Here is a 17,950-nt window from a genome sequence, read left to right as displayed (position 1 = left end):
TCCTGAAAACTCTCCTGAAGCTGCCACTTTTAGGATAATACAGCTGCCTTATCTTCTAGTCTATCCCTAAATACTTAGCTGAGACCTTCAGTGGGAGATACAGTCTGATCTTCAGGGTACTTCAACCTCTTTAACATCCCTTTTTTGGACGTCTGGCTAGGCCAGCATTTATTGCCCATCCCTAATTGCCCTTGAGAAGGTGGTGGTGAGCTGCCTTCCTGAACCGCTGCAGTCCATGAGAGGTAGTTCCAGGATTTTGACCCAGCGGCAGTGAAGAAACAGCAATATAGTTCCAAGTCAGGATGATGTGTAACTTGAAGGGGAACTTGCAGGTGGTGGTGTTCCCATTCATTTGCTACCCTTGTCCTTCTAGTTGGTAGAGGTCGCGGGTTTGGAAGGTGCTGTCTAAGGAGACTTGCTGCGCTGCTGCAGTGCATCTTGTAGATGGTACACACTGCTGCCACTGTGCGTCGGTGGTGGATGGAGTGAATGTTTGTGATGGGGTGCCAATCAAGCGGGCTGCTTTGTCCTGGATGGTGTTGAGCTTCTTGAGTGTTGTTGGAGCTGCACCCATCCAGGCAAGTGGAGAGTATTCCATCACACTCCTGACTTGTGGCTTGTAGATGGTGGACAGGCTTTGGGGAGTCAGGTAGTAAATTACTCGCCGCAGGATTCCCAGCCTCTGACCTGCTCTTGTAGCCACAGTATTTATATGGCTACTCCAGTTCAGTTTCTGGTCAATGGTAACCCCCAGGATGTTGATTGTAGGGGATTCAGAGATCATAATGCCATTGAATGTCAAGGGGAGATGGTTAGATTCTCTCTTGTTGAAGATGGTCATTGCCTGGCACTTGTGTGGCGCGAATGTTACTTGCCACTTATCAGCCCAAGTCCGGATATTGTCCAGGTCTTGCTGCATTTCTACACAGACTGCTTCACTATCTGAGGAGTTGCGAATGGTGCTGAACATTGTGCAATCATCAGCGAACATCCCCACTTCTGACCTTATGATGAAGCAGCTGAAGATGGTTGGGCCTAGGACACTACCCTGAGGAACTCCTACAGTGCTGTCCTGGAGCTCAGATGATCCCTTGCCGCTTCTCCTGCCTCTGGCAGGACAGTGCTGTGGTATTGCCAGTATTCTGTTTACACTGGTGGGTCCCTCTTGGAGTAGGTGGCCTACCAGGAGCTCACCATGCCATTTATCTCTGCTTTTTGTGAGTCCTCGCTGAGTGCAAAATAACTGCTATATTTCCACATGTAATAACAGTTCCTGTACCCTAGTTCATTCTCTGTAGCACTTTGGGGCTTTTTTGAGACATAGGCACTGTACCAATTCAAGTCTTCATTTTTTCACAAGGATGTTCAATTGTGATTTACGTTACTCAGCAAAATTAACTAGCTATTGATTGAACATAAGAAATTAAAAGCAGGAGTAAACCATACAGCCCCTCAAGCCTGCTCCAACATTCAATATGATCATAGCTATTCTTCTGCCTTAACTCCACTTTCCTGCCTATTCCCCATGTCCAGAGAATTCCAAGTCTCTGAGTGAAGAAATCTCTCCTCATCTCAGTCCTAAATGATTGATCCCTTATCCTGAGGATGTGACCCATGTTCCAGATTCTCCAGCCAGGGGAAACGCCCTCTCAGTGTCTACCCTGTCATGCCCTTTCAGAATCTTGCATGTTTCAATGAGATTACCTCTCATTCTTAACTGCAGAGAGTATAAGCCCCATTTACTCAGCCTGTCATCATAGTACAATCCTGTCATCTCAGGAACCAATCTAATGGACCTTCACTGTACCGCCTCCATAGCATGAATATCCTTCCTTAGATATGGAGACCAGAACTGCAAACTAAATTGAGGCTATAGCTGAAGTAACATTTTCCAAGAAAATACAGACAGAGGTATGAGGAAACTACTTGCTTTCCCAATAGATCTTAATGAGAACAAAAATTGTTGTAAGTAATTTCCATTAAACTGGAATTTGGTTATGAGGAAACATGGCTGTTTGTCAGGGATTAAAATGAGTTGAGACTGTCATCTAACCAATTAATTGAAAAAAGGGGGAGAGAGATGGATTACTTTTGAAGTGTAGTCACAGTTAAGTAGGTAAACACAGCAGGCAATTTTGTACAGCAAGATCAGTCAAGCAGTTAATCTATTTTTATTGATGTGGATTGAGGAATAAATATTGCTCTTTTATTTATGCTGTGGGATCGGAACCTGCAGATTAATTAGACATCTCATTCGAAAGACTACATTTGACCATGCAACACTCCGTAAATATTGGACTGAACACTCAGGCCCTCCAAGCCACACATCATCCTGATTTGGGAGTATATCGCCGTTCCTTCACTGTCACTGGGTCAAAATCCTGGAATTCTCTTCCTACACCACAAGGACTGCAGTGGTTCAAGGCGGCGGCTCAGGACCACCTTCTCAAGAGCAATTAGGGATGGGTAATAAATGCTGGCCTAGCCAGCAACGCCCACATCCCGTGAAAGAATTTAAAAAAAGGTATGCTAAATCCATTGGTTGGGAGTTCAAGAGGTGAGGACAATACCATTGAGCCAACTTATCATTTCAGCTGGTGGCATTCCTACCAACCTAAACATTGAAATCTCCCATGAAGATCAGTTTGTCTGCTGATGATGTTAAACGATCACATCACCTAAATCATTGGTGCAAAGTCACTAATGATATTGCTAGCATTCTTTTTGTTTCAGTCTCACAGCCAGAATCTTTTCTGAGAAAATCCAACTTTGCAGTGATATTTAAGAATCACAAATCATGTGGCAATAGCACTTGGTGGCTTAACTATTGAACCCCTCCAGAAGGAGGTAAGGCCATTGCCATCTTTCAGCAGTTGCCCCATTCCCTCCAGGTTCAGTGCAACGATATCAATGTCATAGGATAATAACTGGCTTGCTATCAGCACAGTTCCTTGTTCTGTATCTTGTGAACTGTCTTGAAGGTTCTGTCACGTTCTGTTTATTTTATTAAATGACAGGCTACTCTTTGCACTGCAATCAGTTGTAGCAAGATGGCCTGGTTAAGAGGCTAACCATACTTTGGGCATCTTTCCTAATGCCTTCCCCACTGAGGTGTTTTTTTTCATTCATTCATGGTATGTGGGGATTGTTGGCCAGGCCAGCATTTATTTGCCCATCCTTAACTGCCCTTCAGAGTGTGGTGACAAGCCAATGGCGTGAATTTTATGAGTGCACGCAGTTCATGGCGCATTCTGATTGTAGCGTGCATCCCAAAGGCTGAAAGGAGGCCGTAAAATCAGCATGGGACAGCTGCCACCTGCAGGTAAGTTAATTTAAGTATCATTAGGGTTAATTTTAAAATGGAGGTGAAAGGTCCGCCGCCAGGTGACGGGGAGGGGGGGGGCTGCACCGAGGTCCCCTCACCACCGGTAATATGTAGTGGGCCCTTCTCGAAGTCGCGGGTTAAGGCGGGCCTCTCCCTGCAGAACTTTACCAGCCCCCACGCCACAATCTGTGGCGTCGAGGGGCCGGTAAACTTCAGCCCAACTTCTTGAAACAACTGAATTAGTGGCTTGCTAGGCCATCTCAGAAGGCAGTTAAGAATCAACCACACTACTGTGGGTCTCGAGTCATATATAGACCAGAGTAGGTTTTCTCCCCTAAAAGGACAATGGAGTGCTACCCATTGAGCCAATACTGACACCATTCAGTGAGCAGTGTAAATCCAAAATATGGATGCTCAGTTATTTGGGGAGTTGCTGAATGATAATGTGGCTTCAGACGCCCAGTAGCAAGCAACAGGGGTACCAAACTGCCCACAGTGAATCTACAGCTACAGTTGCCTGAATCATCCCACATGTTGTTTCATCATTGTCTATCGTTGCAGGGCTTCTGTCTCGTCCAGGAAGTAAATCTGCACAGCAGTGTTTCCAAGTAAAAGTGCTTCACACTGATCCTTGTCCACTCTTTTCACCTTCAACAACAGGACGAGGCCAGACAATCGACAAGCTTCAGAACAAAGTCAATGAATACCAAAAAAGAATCTCCGTGTGCTCTACACCTTGAAATACAACACTCCATATAACGATAGCTCAAGTCTGTAGGTTCGCGCTTTCTCCATAGCTCTAAACGTAATCTCCCATTTTATATACACTTAAAAAGTAAAACATTCATCCAAATCTCTAACTGATGCTCTTACCATCTGATCCTCTTGTTTGAGTTAGGTGGTCATGGGTATAAACCCAACTCCAGAAACATGAGCACATAATCGAGGTGTTACTTCAGTGCTGCACTGTTTTACTGACACCCCATCTGCACTCTCAAGTGGACATAAAAAGAAAAATCACATGGTAGTATTCAGATAAGAGCAGGTGAGGTGTCCTGGCCAATATTTATCCCTCAACCAACATCACCACCCTTACTTAACTACCCATCCTTAACTGCCCTTCAGAATGTGGTGACAAGCCAACGGCCTGAATTTTACGAGTGCGCGCAGTTCATGGCGGCGCACTCTGATGGCAGCATGCATTCCGCAGGATGCGCTGTCCCTGATGTTATGCGCGGAGACTCATTTAAATAGAGGGGGTGGAGTGGCCGCCCCCGATGCTGAAGAGGGGGCGGCCGCCGCGTCCCTGGTAACGGCTTCAGTTATCTGGTTACTTATCTAACTGCTGTTTGTGGGACCTTGCCCTGTGCCAATTGGCTGGTGCATTTCTATACAAACAGTTACTACATTTCAAATGTACTTGTGGCTGCAAAACACTTTAAGAGGTCCTGAGGTCATGAAAGGTGCTTTAATAAATACAAGCGTTTTCTTTTTGTTAAGCATCACCATTTTAAAGTCGCAACAATGTTTGTAACTTAAAAAATTGTTGTATTGTAACTTTTTATGGATTATCAGATTATATCTTGACAAATTCAAACCTCTTCACTTAAAACAGGATGTGAGACATTAGGAACATTCATTACAAACTGATATTTTAAGGGTGCGCGAGATCAGTTGTATTTTTAAAGTGACTGCAACGTCAACCGCTGGGGATTTTCTCACAGTGCGCACCAATCTCGCACAACGCAATGTGTTTGCCAAGCCGATCATGCTCGAAACAAGATTATCGCTCCAGCCTGTTGAAACGTGCAGCGTTTTCACAATAGTCAGTCTTTTATCCATGATAAAGAGGAAACAAATTTCCGTTTGAAGTTTTTTTTTAAATGTGTTCTTCAGCCGGTAGCTGGGATGCGAGCCAATGCTGCAGCCAATGCATTGGCACACGGTGCCAGGTGCTACATGTAACTGAGCTGGAGAAAGATATGTTAATTGTAATAAAACCAAAAGAGTGCTGGAAATACACAGCAGGTCTGGCAGCATCTATGGCGAGAGAAGCAAAGTTAACATTTCAAGTCAGTGGACCTTTCATCAGAACTGACAAAGGTTAGAAATGTAATAGGTTTTAAGCAAATAAAGTGGGGGTGGGTCAAAAGAGAACAAATGGGAAGATGTTGATAGGACAGAGGGTCACAGAGAATAACTGACAAGGTCATGGGGCAAAGGTAAAGAGTGTGTTAAAGATGTGGTGAAATACAAAGCGTTAGTGCAGAGAGGGTATTAACTGGCAGAACAAGTAAAGCCCCAGCCACAAGCAAAAACATGAAAAAATGTTTTAAAGTGGACAGGCACATGGTTAAAAAAAATGTAATGATGAAACAAAATAAAATGAAATACAATGTAAAACTGAAAAAGGACCAATCATGTTCTGAAATTATTGAACTCATTGTTCAGTCCGGTAGGCTGTCGCGTACCGAATCGATAAATGAGGTGCATGTTAATTGTTCCGATGAAGGGTCACTGACCCGAAACGTTAACTCTGCTTCTCTTTCCACAGATGCTGCCAGACCTGCTGAGTGGTTCCAGCATTTCTTGTTTTTATTTCAGATTTCCAGCATCCGCAGTATTTTGCTTTTATTTTAGTGTTTAATTCACTGCCACTTCTCTTCCAGGAATGCCTACCTTGAAGAAGTTCTGCTCCTCTCTCCGACCAGTTCCGATGAAGGGTCACTGACCCGAAACGTTAACTCTGCTTCTCTTTCCACAGATGCTGCCAGACCTGCTGAGTGGTTCCAGCATTTCTTGTTTTTATTTCAGATTTCCAGCATCTGCAGTATTTTGGTTTTATATATGCATGTTAATTGTGGTCGCCTTACCAGGAAGAGAACCATACCACAATACAGTCGGGTGCGACTTAAGATAGAAGCCTTCCTTTCAGATGGCTGCAGAATTCTCATTCCTGTGGCATACCTCCCGGAATTGAATTTTAACCCATAAGGTTATTTCGTCGTAAATGGCAGCGCAGTATGTGACCCTGCATTCAGCTTAAGACGCGCAGAGTGTAGCGGGTCCTCCCCCAAGTGGCAGATGGTTTGTCCCAGATCCCTGTAGCACTGTCAGCTTCAGCTACAGTGTTGCCACATCACTGCCGGGTTAGATGGTTGCAAGCAGCAGTTTCCCGTCTTAGTGACATTGTATCCGGGAAACCCACATAACGGGACGTGATTTAATCAATTCGAACAATATCAGCAGCGAGAATCTCCTTCAGTCTGTCCCGTCACTCGTCAACTGCAGCTTTGTTTGATACTCAGTGGGCGGTGCCCCAGCTCTGATATTAAATTCCTCTCCCCTTCACCTCTAACTGGGAGCAGCAGAGATAAGAGGATGATGGTGTGATTGTCTGCCCTCGGTCGTGACATGGTTCTTCCTCTGGTCGAAGCTGCTGGAGTAAATTAAGAGATATTTCCTACCATATGCAGTGTTCCAGTCGGCACTGAGATACTTCAGAAATGTATCAAGAATAAAACAGGCTGATGTGCATTCACCGGACCCGGGATTTTATAGATCACAATGACACTCGGTTTGCCTTAAACCATCGGCATACTCCCTGAATTCTTAGGGGGTGGGGGCGGAATCTTGTTTCTGGGAAACGTACAAAGCACTGTTCGCTTTTTGATTCACCTGTAATTGCATTGCCTTTCACTGGAGACACAGGAAACCACGGATCAGTGAATTATATGAGATGTGCTGATTTTAATTGATAATTTATTGCAGTGTATGTTTATGGAAGATAAATTTAAAACCGTGATATTTGCATCGAGATGTGAGGTGGCGCCTCCGTTCTACGTTTTGAGATGGTTCTAGGAAGCGCCAAAACTGGTGTTAAACATATCTGAATTGGCGCCAGGGAGAAACCATCGACCGAACTGAGTGACTGACAACCCAGCATTGAAGCAGAACCCAGCTATAGGCCCTGGAAAGGAGGTTGTGTAATTTCGGTGGTTTGATTACAAGCACTGCTTGTAGGTCGACTTCCTGCTGGCCTGGTTATTTGAAGCTTTAGTACTGAAACGTTACTTATTGATATAAAAGGTCTTTTACTTATTGAGAAACCTAGGTGAAAGGTCAAGGCCCGTTGTATAGGATAGACCAAGGTTGTGATATTTATATTTCAGCTTTAGTATTATGGCTGGTTGACCTTGTGCATTTTATCATTTTTAGTGCACAGTTAACTCCATGTTGGAGAATGAAGGAGGTTTGTAGGATCTGTGCCCGGGAACTGTGTGGTAACCAGCGGCGATGGATCTTTCACACAGCTTCCAAACTCAACCTACAGGTCATCCTATCCCACATACTGGGCAAAGAGGTGTCCCGAGATGGAAAGGCAGAGTTTGCTTGCAGCAAATGTGCTTTCATGTTAGATCGTATCTACAGGTTTGACACAGTCATTGCAAGGATTGAGGCACTGTCTATTGAACGTTTGCAGAAGCTGCTTGTAGAGAAGGATCGGATCAAGCACTGCATAGCTAGTCTTTATCGTAAAAATAATGAGGAGCCAAGCACTGACAGCAAGGGGGAGGATGTCGCGGTGGATGTTTCAAATCTTTCTGATGTTCGGTACCATGCTCTGCTCCAGGATGACTTTGTCTATTCTGGATTTGAATCGTGGACAGAGCATGGGGAAGAAACCATGGAATCTCACAGCTGCCAGACTTCAGAGATCTCCAGCTACAAATCCCGGAAGTGTCGCAGCTGTTCAGCCTTACGTGTGACCGATGCAGACTATGAGGCAGTTTGCAGAGTCCCTCGGAAATTGGCAAAGACTGTATCTGGTGATCCGTCCATCAGGTCCGGAAGTAGTGTGATGGGCAGCATAACTGCTGAGGAAGGACTCACAATGCCAGTCATACACGAGACTATGTCCATTGGACAGTGTGATTCAAGGACTTCTGTCTATGCTGACTCTCTGGATAAAATATCTCCAGCCTCTTCTGTCGAATCTCTTAGTGCAGCAGTGGAGTCCAGTCCTGCACCCAATAGAGAAGTGGTACAAATAGAAAAAGGTGCCAAAGATGACAAAAGTCCCAAATCGGACTTTTCTGATACCCCAGCAACCCATCCTTTGTTGCACAGCCAAAAGCTGGACTTTGTACTTAGCTTAGTCAGGAATGTTGAATACAGGCCTGTTCAGAGCCCAAAAGGCAGCAAATTGCCAATTCCAGTCAGGCCCAGTCCTTTGGGCTCTCAGTCAAGTGGCAGTTTGGGCGATGGGATTTCCAGATCTCATCTACAGAACAATGGTTATGAATTCTCCAGCAAATACATAGAACCTCCCAGGATGCATCTCAACTTTGATGATATGGCAGATCTTGAAGACCTCCTGCAGGACTTGCTTGATGAATATATTCCAATTCGCACTCAGGTACTTGAAGTGTGACTGTCATGTTTGTTGTCTTCTTATTACTCCAATGACCCAATTTTAGCAGTCAAAAGCAACAGAGGTTTCAGCATTGTCAGACAAATCTGTAACTTTTGAGGATTTTAAAGTTGTTGCTCAACTTTCTCTTCAATGATCCACTCCCCCCCCCCCCCCCCCCCCCACTCCAGCATCAATGGTTGTTTGATAAACAGCTCACATGTGAAATGTAGGGCTTTTCTTTATAATGCTACACATCTTGGTAGTAATAATGAAAGTTTCTGCCATGTGTAAATGGTCCAATGAAAGATATTGATCAACATAGATGACAGGGTTTGTGGAGTATTTAATGTATTCTGCATTGATTTGTTGTTGTTTCTTGTTTCATTGGGCTTGAAAGGCGTGGGCCTCCAGCTATGCAGCAGTTACAGACCTAAGGATATGAGAGGGTGTGCACAAGAGTAATGTGGGCATCATTTTAAATGCGGTGTCCTATTTTGTGTTTTCTTATTTTAGTCACTTAGCATGAATTTGGGTACCTTTTGCATTAAATTTCCTTTTGAAGTTTATATATAATTGGAGTTCAGTGTCCATTTTAAAACAAAATTGTGCTCATCAAGTTGAGGAAAGTCAGTGTTGGAGAATGGAAGACTTTCCACTGTAGACACTAATCTCTTGATTTTTTTAACTCCTGGGCAGGAACACAACAAAGCAAGTGATGTGCCTGGGAGCAGCAGTCAGGATCAACCGATTTTAACGGACGGGCCTCATTAGTTTGTTGTTGTTCCACTTCCTGACCAAAATGACTGTTAAGTCTGCAGGAACTGGCTGCCTGGCCTTTAAAATTGGGTGGCAGGGGCCTGCTAGCAGGGAGCCAATGGTCCTGGGGCAAGTTAGTGGATCATTGGGGAATTGCAGGGGGAGGCACAAGACTTCCTAGTGGGGCCCAAAGAAGCACTCCTAGCCCACAAGGAACCAAATAAAATTTTTAAGGCAACTTGTTGTGCCTCTTCTGACCCCAGCTGCTGTTCCCCAGCTGGTTTGGCCTGGCAGGGAAGTTGGGAATGCACCACTGCTCAGGCCTCTGGTTTAAAAAAAAAAGCAGATCAAGCCCCAGTGATTTCATCAGAGGAGAATTATAAAAGGACTCCATTGGTTTGGGACAGGAGCCCTTGTCATCTGCCATTTAAAATTATAGTCAGCCAGATCAGGGCAGCAAAAGAGTGAATAAGTCCACTGCCCCCTCGCCTGCTTTCTGCCTGTTGAATCAATTAAAATCGAAACCCCAGTGTCAGCATCAAGTAGTCCCAGGTCAGATGTACCAAGACTAGATGCAGAGTAAAGCTTCCTCTGCGCTACCCAAACAATGTGCCTTTGCTCTAACCTCAGAAGAATATCCCCAATATACCAAAGTGTAACTTCTTCTGTTTCCCACATCAGTCTGTCTGAGTGAGATTGCTAACTGGTGCCAGTTTTGCATTGTACGCTTACACTCTCTAAGAAATGAATTGAGACTGCCCAAACTCATTGCACATGCAATCTTTCCAGCCAATGGACAGAGAACACTTTCTTGGCATTGGACTGACCTAGATTTGAGCCCAGGCATCTGAGGTGAAAGGTAGAGTCTAATCTACTGTATCACCAGTTTCCACAGTGTCCCTTTGAATAAAAAATGTTTGTATTTAAGACACTTTTAGTTGCTTTCTGCCCTTGCAATTCCTCTTTCTACTCCTAGAAAGGCACATACATCACTCCCAACTGGCAGGACAGGCAGGAATCTCCTCTCCCAACTGCCATTAAGTCAAAGTTGGGGGTGCAGGGGAGTGCAGCAAAAAAAACATTCATAGGCCAGCTTGGTCTTCAGATTGACTTCCCTGCCACCCTTTGAGAATGTAGCTCATCTATTGCAAGCCCAGTTTCTCCCCCCTCCCCACAACCTTCCTCAAATGAGTTGAACAAGCACCAGTAACATCAGTGGAAATGACAGATCAGGGATTGAATTTTGTTATCTTAGCTTTGTGATGTATAAGCATGTCTGTGAGTCATTCATGCTTGAAATTGATCAGCTGAAATCATTGTTACATTGTGATTACTTTTTTGTGTCTGTGAGTTTCTGTGTTCATCTGGATGATGGATGTTCGTGCTGCGGCATGTAACTGAATGTCGACATCGAGCAATCCCAGATTTGGCACAGCTGCAGAGCAAAACACCATCTGCTTTGTCCAGATAACGTGCTTCCTCACCTCAGATTTATCCACACTAACCATCCTGCTCTCCTCCAGTGAGATTGCTGAATTATGGGTGTTTTTTTGTTTTGTTGATGTCAACAGCAACTTGAATTTAAATAGCACTCTTAATATAAAACACATCCTGAGGTGCTTCACAGAGGATGATTGGGAGAGATTCATGAACCTGAAAGTAAAATTGTTTCACTTGACTGCTTATCCTGTCCATCAACATTCATCTGTTCTATCATGAGTGCTTCAATTTAAGGAGCATTAAAGAGTTAAACATCTGTAGTGATGCTCTTCAGCCAACAGCTCACAAACTGTAACATAAATATATGCTGATTTCAGACAGTGGTTTGTGCTGGCAAGGATTATTTTGAAATAGTAGAGTCAATTCACTGATCTCCTTCTCCCAGCAGGGAGCTGTACCTGAGAGTGTGGGTCAGAGATAGAGCTACAACACTGTTGTGCAGATTCTCTTGCCAGGTGTTCCCGTCAAGCACAGCACAATGGGGATCCAATGAATTTATCCTAGTGTTATTTCAGAGGCTACCTATTCTTTCCCATGTTCCACAATTTGGTCATGAGATCATTATCATATTTGGTGTCCCGATAGTGAAGCCTGGCAGTAACATTGAGCACTGCATTTACATTCCACCACTGCTGCTTCTGGCGGCAGTTTGATTCTTGCAGCACCAGTCCAGCAAAAATGATGTAGTGAGGGTGGCTGCAGAAAGCGCAGGGATGCACCTCGAGAGATGGGTTCAACCTCCATGGTGACAACAAAGCCAGAATTGAGCTTTTAGTGTGGTTTTTGGGAAGGTTTAAAGAAACTTAAATTTTAAAGCTACAAATTTTGAGCACCTGCACTTGTGCAGTCTTCCCACACTAACTGTTATTTCAGTGTAGTACTTTGAGTGCACCCGGAGACTCTCACATTACGTAGAAAATAGACCCTATTGTAGATGTAAAAATGGTTTCCTTATTACAGGGATGGAAGCTCATCGCTGCAACGATCTGTAATGCTGCAAAAGCGACACTGATTTGCAGCTGATCAGTTACATAGTCCTGCCCAGTCATCTATCTAGGGTTGCAGAAGTGTACAAATGGGTTCAGATAAAGAAGTCCCTTCAACCTATTTGATCTCACGCCCCCCAGAATACCAATTCTACCACCTGCCCATTTACAGAAACAAGTTACTTCCTAAGTGAGTCCCATTTCCAACAAGAGGACAACAAAACCTGCATGTGGCCTCTTATATAACATGCTAAACTTGTAGCTAGTAACCCACTGAATGCCATGGGTACTGGTTTATAGACCGACAATTGCCCATATCAGTCAGCATTGTTTATGCGGAGAAAGAAATCAATTAAAACTTGTTAAACTCATCATCTGTGAAACTGTTGTCATCTTGCTGTATATCACATAATAATGCATACCCTAGAAGTGATTATAATAATGTATTCTAATTAAGAGGCCCAGATGATACTATAAACTCATGTGAGCAATATTTAAATTGGTTTAGATCAGGCTTTGCAACCCAGGTTTAGGTGGCAGCACTGTAATCACACTCTGTCTCTCATTTCTTAAAGCAATTTAATTCACACCAATCCTTTACTCTGTGGCTGCAGAATTCCTCCTGTCGATAAGTTTAGCAAAAAAAGTTATATGCTCAAAATACAATTAAATTATCAAAAGGATTAATTTCACTCCCTTAGCTCCACTGAGTTTTATTTTACTGGTTTTCACCTGATGATACATATACATATAATACATATGTATTATCTCTGGTTGTAATTTTGTTTGAAGGGGGGAATAGTGGGATTCTTTTTGTCTAGTTTTGGAGGCTGTCATTAAGACAGCAATTGTGGACTCCATGTCACTAATTCATAATGAATTATTGTTGTGATAACCACACTGCAAATTTATGTAGAAATCATTAAAAATGGTCAAATTTGGGAAGCATCTATCCATCCATCTACATATAAATTTAAGTCTTCTGTCTAGCCCAAATCTGTCATGCATGCAGTGCCCATCCCCCAATTCTGATGAAGGATCATCAACCTGAAATGTTAATTCTGTTTCTCTTAGCTGGTCAGACAGCATCTGTGGAGATTGTTTCCAATGTTTTCTGTTTCAATCCAAAAATTACTGATTTGCTTCCAGTGCCAGGAATGTTTTTTTTAAAAACTGCTTAAACACTTGCCTAACAGTGTCTAAGCACTTCTTACAAGTACTTTTTTTCCATATTTTTTTCATGCTTCTAAAGCACCCTTTTCCTCTCCACTGCAAAACCATAAATTACATCACACTGAGCAAGGCCATGGGGCTTAAATGCCAACACACTGAGCAATGCTTTGGGGCGTCAGCTAGTAACGCTATCCATCAAACATTGGACTGACTGGTTCTGATAATGACGTGACATTGCTATCACATGCAATTTCCTACCTTCCTCCTAATCTGGTGACATCTACTGTGGTGCAAGCATTCTTGTGTGGGCCTAGATATTGAGTGTTGGCATGCTCTTTCAATATGGGAGAGGCATCACAGTGAGACCAATCTTTTAGCCACTGCCCATTTACTGATAGCAAAGTGAAATTTCTCCTGCTGTGAATAGTTTGTGGTCATTAAGCTCAATTGTAACATTCTTACTGTTGCCTCGGTGAAAACAGCAAACTTAATAGACCAGGGACTAAACCTGAGGATTTTCCTAGTCTGTATGGCACACGACACAGTAGGAGGTATACTTGCAGACTGAGCCAGCAGTGGAGCTGTGAATTTTTTGAAACCAATTTTACTGCACCAGTGTATGTAGATGTTTATCTTATTTTAGTGAGATAATCTCCAAACTAAATAATTTAGTTACTACTTTCCTTTGCAAGAGCTTTTGTTAATGAAGTCTGAATGTCTTTTTGAGAACTTATAAAGGCACTAATAGAGTATTCATTAGTAAAGCTGCCTACACTTGTCTTCCTAACACGATTACACAATAAAGTCAGGTCACATTTGACTGGTTCTTAAATTTGATGAGGGAAGGAGCAGGAACACCAAGCAGTTGGGCAATCTATGGTTCTAGCAGGATATGAGGCAACTGACAATTAAAGAAACAATAACAGCCTAGTGCTCAAAACCTGCTGGAACATTACTGCCAGCCCAATGGGAAACAAGTCCTTTTGTTATATTCCAGGTGTCACATTAGAAGATCAGCCCTAGTGAACATTCTGATGCCTCTCCTTTTCTTTCTGTTTCTTATAGTTACCTATGTTTCCCCACTCAATGCTCAGTAACAGCTGTGAACCATCACATAGCCTCCTCCATTTAGCTGGTCTGAGCGACTACCACTGACATTTAGCTCAAAAAGCTTTTAGGTTCCCAGGCCTGAGGATGGCTGCCTAGGTCTGGTTCAGCATTGAGTGGAAATGCAAAGAGGATACTAAAACTAAAATACTAATAACCTTGTTATTAAGGTTTGTATCATCAGCAAAACAAACCTCTAAACTCAGGTCATGATTTTTACTGTTCTAACCTGCCATTGTTTGACTTTGGACTTATAATATCATATTATAGAGATTGCCATGGGTTAGGGAGGAACAGTGTACACAATTGTGCACAAAGTTATTTAAGCTTTGTCAGGATTTGGAGCGTTTCGCATTCTCTTGCAGATGATGCCATTTTGTCTTTTTTATTTCTGACTCAGGATAGGAACAGTGCATGTGGTGATGTCTACAAAGCCAGTGTCTGTGTTTGAGTCTCAGGACCAGGAGGTTGAAGTTGGCAGTGGTGGAGCACAACAGATCGGCTGGTGTGCATGCAAATTTGGAAACACCTGCTTTGCCAGTTCCTCCTGTTCTGGCTAAGTGTAGTAGCAGTACAGCACCCCTGCTGTCAAGACATCTTGTTTTATTATTAATTAAAAATACCGTGATAATTTTCCATTTAATGAGATCAGTCACCTGGCTGTTCCTCATGTTTACTGTTCGTACCACAAGTTGAGAACAATAAACTGATGGTCTACTCAAATGAGTGACATTCATCTTGTGTTCTACAGCATTTTTTCCTGTGCTCTGTTGATATCAAGCTAATAAATTAGCATTAATTTGGGACAGCCTGCTGTCTCAGTGGATAAGTGCAATGCCTGGTGTGACACCGAGCCATATAGGACAAATAGAAACCAAGGTTGAAGCATAGTTTTAGCTGATTTCAACAGGAGCAGTAATTGGCCTCAGTGGTTGTGTTGGGCAAGGGAGAAAATAGCCAAGGTTCCTGCTGCTGATTGGACTTCAGTGACTCAAATATGCATGGGCAAGAGTGGGGAATATATGCACCTCAGGTGAGGAATTGACTCCGTTCTGATTTTCCACGCTGTTGAATATTTGTGCATCAGACTGTATTAATGTGTGAATTACAGAGTAGTTGGAGTGATTTTTTTCTCGGTACCATCAGTTCCCCATTATGATACCGTATATGATATCCACAGAGTACTGAACATCCTTATTGAATGCATGACTACACTTTACCACTGACTTCAAATGCTTCAAAATTCTCAGTTCTTGAACCATGTTATACTTCGAAATAAATTGTCCCGTGCACCAATGCCCAAACAAAAAATTACCATGTGAAGCATTTCACACTGAGCGCCAAGGCAATGTTTCAGTCAGTGTTTATTTGTTATATGGGATTCTTATTAATTTCATTGATTTGCTTAGGACAAAGTGGACAGTGTGAAATAATGGAAACAATTACCACAGAATATATGGATCTCTGGACAAATATGGGGTGACTGGGAGATTGCACTGTGTCGACACTGTGCTGAAATATTTGACCATTTATGCAAATATTTAACCTTTGCTCCCCCAGAACCTGATTGAGGAGCAGCAGCAGCAGTTGAACCAGTATGAGTCAGCAGCTGGACAGTGCGTCAGTGAACTGCAGAAAGCCCAGGTCCAAGTACATGGGTTGCAGGGCAGAATCCAGGAGTCTGAGTCTGCCAACAAGGTGAGCTGACATGCGACTAGGAGTGATGGATGTTTGGTGTGTAAGTGACATGCAGATCTAAATTGTTCTTGAGCAGTGCTGCTGCAGGTGTGAGACCAGAACCAATGAGGCAACACATTATTCGGAGCCATTTTCCCTCACTATGTCCTAATCATCGTACATTGACCCCTCAGAAGCTGTGTAGAAATATTTGAGGCACCACCTGCAAGCACATTATGTGTGAATCTCACTCACATCAGATACATCAATGTAATGAATAACTGGCAGCTTTTTTAGCCTATTTGGTTTGTCACACAGTATAATCTCCCTTTTAAAATCATAACGTGCTGCCTCCTCAGTACTATTTAATGAGCTGAAGGTTTGCAGTGATGCGCATTTAATTGATGCCAAAGGTGTGGAGTTACAGTAAATTTAGAATGTTATGCATCAAACTGTACAAAACAAAGTTATTTTTAGGAAAACTCAGGATTCTACATTTTACATGTATATTTTTATAAATACATATGTACATGTATATCTTTGTATCATGGATTCAAACCTAGCTCACACTGTTGAAGTTCTCAAGATCTAACGTAAAAAAAACTTGCATGACCACCAAACATCCCAAAGCGCTTAACAGCCAATGAAATATTTTTGAAGTGTAGTCACTATTGTAATCTAGGACACACAGCAGCCAGTATCCACAGCAAACTCTCACAAACAGCAGTGAGATAATGACCAGATAATCTGTTTTTGTGATGTTGAGTGAGGGATAAATGTTGGCCAGGAGATTGTGCCATGGGATCTTTTACATCAACCCTAGGAGGCAGATGGGGCTTCTGTTTATCATCTCATCTGAAAGATGACACCTCTGACAGTGCAGCACTCTCTCAGTACTGCAGTGGAGTGTTAGCCTTGATTTTTGTGCTCAAGTATCTGGAATGGGACTTGAACCTAGAACCTTGTGACTCAGAGGGGAGAGTGCTACCAACTGAGCCATGGCTGACACCCTAAAATAAGTTTGTACAGTCTCGCCCCAGGCATGGGACTGGGGCACAAACTGTCCATACTTGTTAGAAATTGGCAGTCTGCCTCAGAGGCTCTAAACTAAGGGTGTCCAAACATTTGCACTCATGGTTGTACAACACAGTTGTGTACCATGGAGCTTCAGGGACCATATACCAAGTTTAAATCTATGTTCAGAATTAATTTACGTATGTCTCATGTTGCAGATGCTAACAGATCTTGCTCTTTTGATTTGGATTAATGAACCAGTGAGGGAGTAGTACTAACAGTCCTTTCCAAATCTTCAGGCACACAAAATTCTAACAGGACGAGCCAGCAGATAAGAAATAAGGTATATAGCACAGAGTGGCTTGTGCTGGGAGAGTTGGGTTGACGGGCCTCAAAGGATGCATGTGACCCTAGTGCTGCAGGTTGGACATCCTTGCTGAAAAGGGCCATGGAAATACCAGATTGAAGTACAGTTGAACTTCAATTATTTTCCCCAAAATGGTGCAAGTAGTGAATAGGAGAAATCCCTCTCTTATGTGATCTTTAACTCCTCCAGACTACACGATTGCAGCTAAAACCTTTGAAGGCTCATTGTCTTCACTCTGTTTTTGTGGAGTCCAATGTCAGATCTCCCATCAGCTGGGGTTTTTAATAGTATAACCATCAAACAGCCCATAGAGCAAAAATAAAATCACTGACTGCACCATAGTCTAGTCTGGATAATTAAGTGTTTTTTAAACAGAAAAGAACGTAAGAGAGGAAAGGTTTTAAAAAACTTTCTCCCACCATTCTTTGTACATGTGGTAAATCTCTCATGACTTCATTTCTCCAGATGCTGCAGGAGAATCTAAGAGAAATGGAAAGTGAACTAAAGGCAGTGCGCTACGCAGCACAGAAACAGGAACGAACCCAGCTGGGGCTGAATGAGGCTTTGAAAAACAAGGAGAAGGAGGTAAATGTGAACGCTAGAGGAGAAATGTCACATGGAGAGTTGAC

General features: G+C 43.0%; 1 protein-coding gene across 14 annotated transcripts in view; it reads left to right on the top strand.

Moving 5' to 3' along the window:
• The window catches only part of pde4dip (phosphodiesterase 4D interacting protein), a 536,621-nt gene that overhangs the window by 340,494 nt on the left and 178,177 nt on the right, over nt 1–17,950 (top strand). For 8 of the 14 annotated variants that reach the window (XM_068037362.1, XM_068037358.1, XM_068037357.1 and 5 more), the window contains exons 1-3: nt 6,452–8,744; nt 15,824–15,961; nt 17,787–17,906. In XM_068037362.1, coding sequence (XP_067893463.1) covers nt 7,569–8,744; nt 15,824–15,961; nt 17,787–17,906 — 1,434 coding nt within the window. In that variant the 5' untranslated portion in view covers nt 6,452–7,568. Of the gene's footprint in view, nt 1–6,451; nt 8,745–15,823; nt 15,962–17,786; nt 17,907–17,950 lie in introns of those variants that run through there. The other 6 variants (XM_068037361.1, XM_068037360.1, XM_068037363.1 and 3 more) reach the window with 2 other exon arrangements.

This window comes from Heterodontus francisci, chromosome 8 (assembly GCF_036365525.1).
Source record: "Heterodontus francisci isolate sHetFra1 chromosome 8, sHetFra1.hap1, whole genome shotgun sequence".
In the NCBI taxonomy this organism is placed as follows: domain Eukaryota; kingdom Metazoa; phylum Chordata; class Chondrichthyes; order Heterodontiformes; family Heterodontidae; genus Heterodontus; species Heterodontus francisci.
This window is presented reverse-complemented; position numbering and strand designations above follow the sequence as displayed.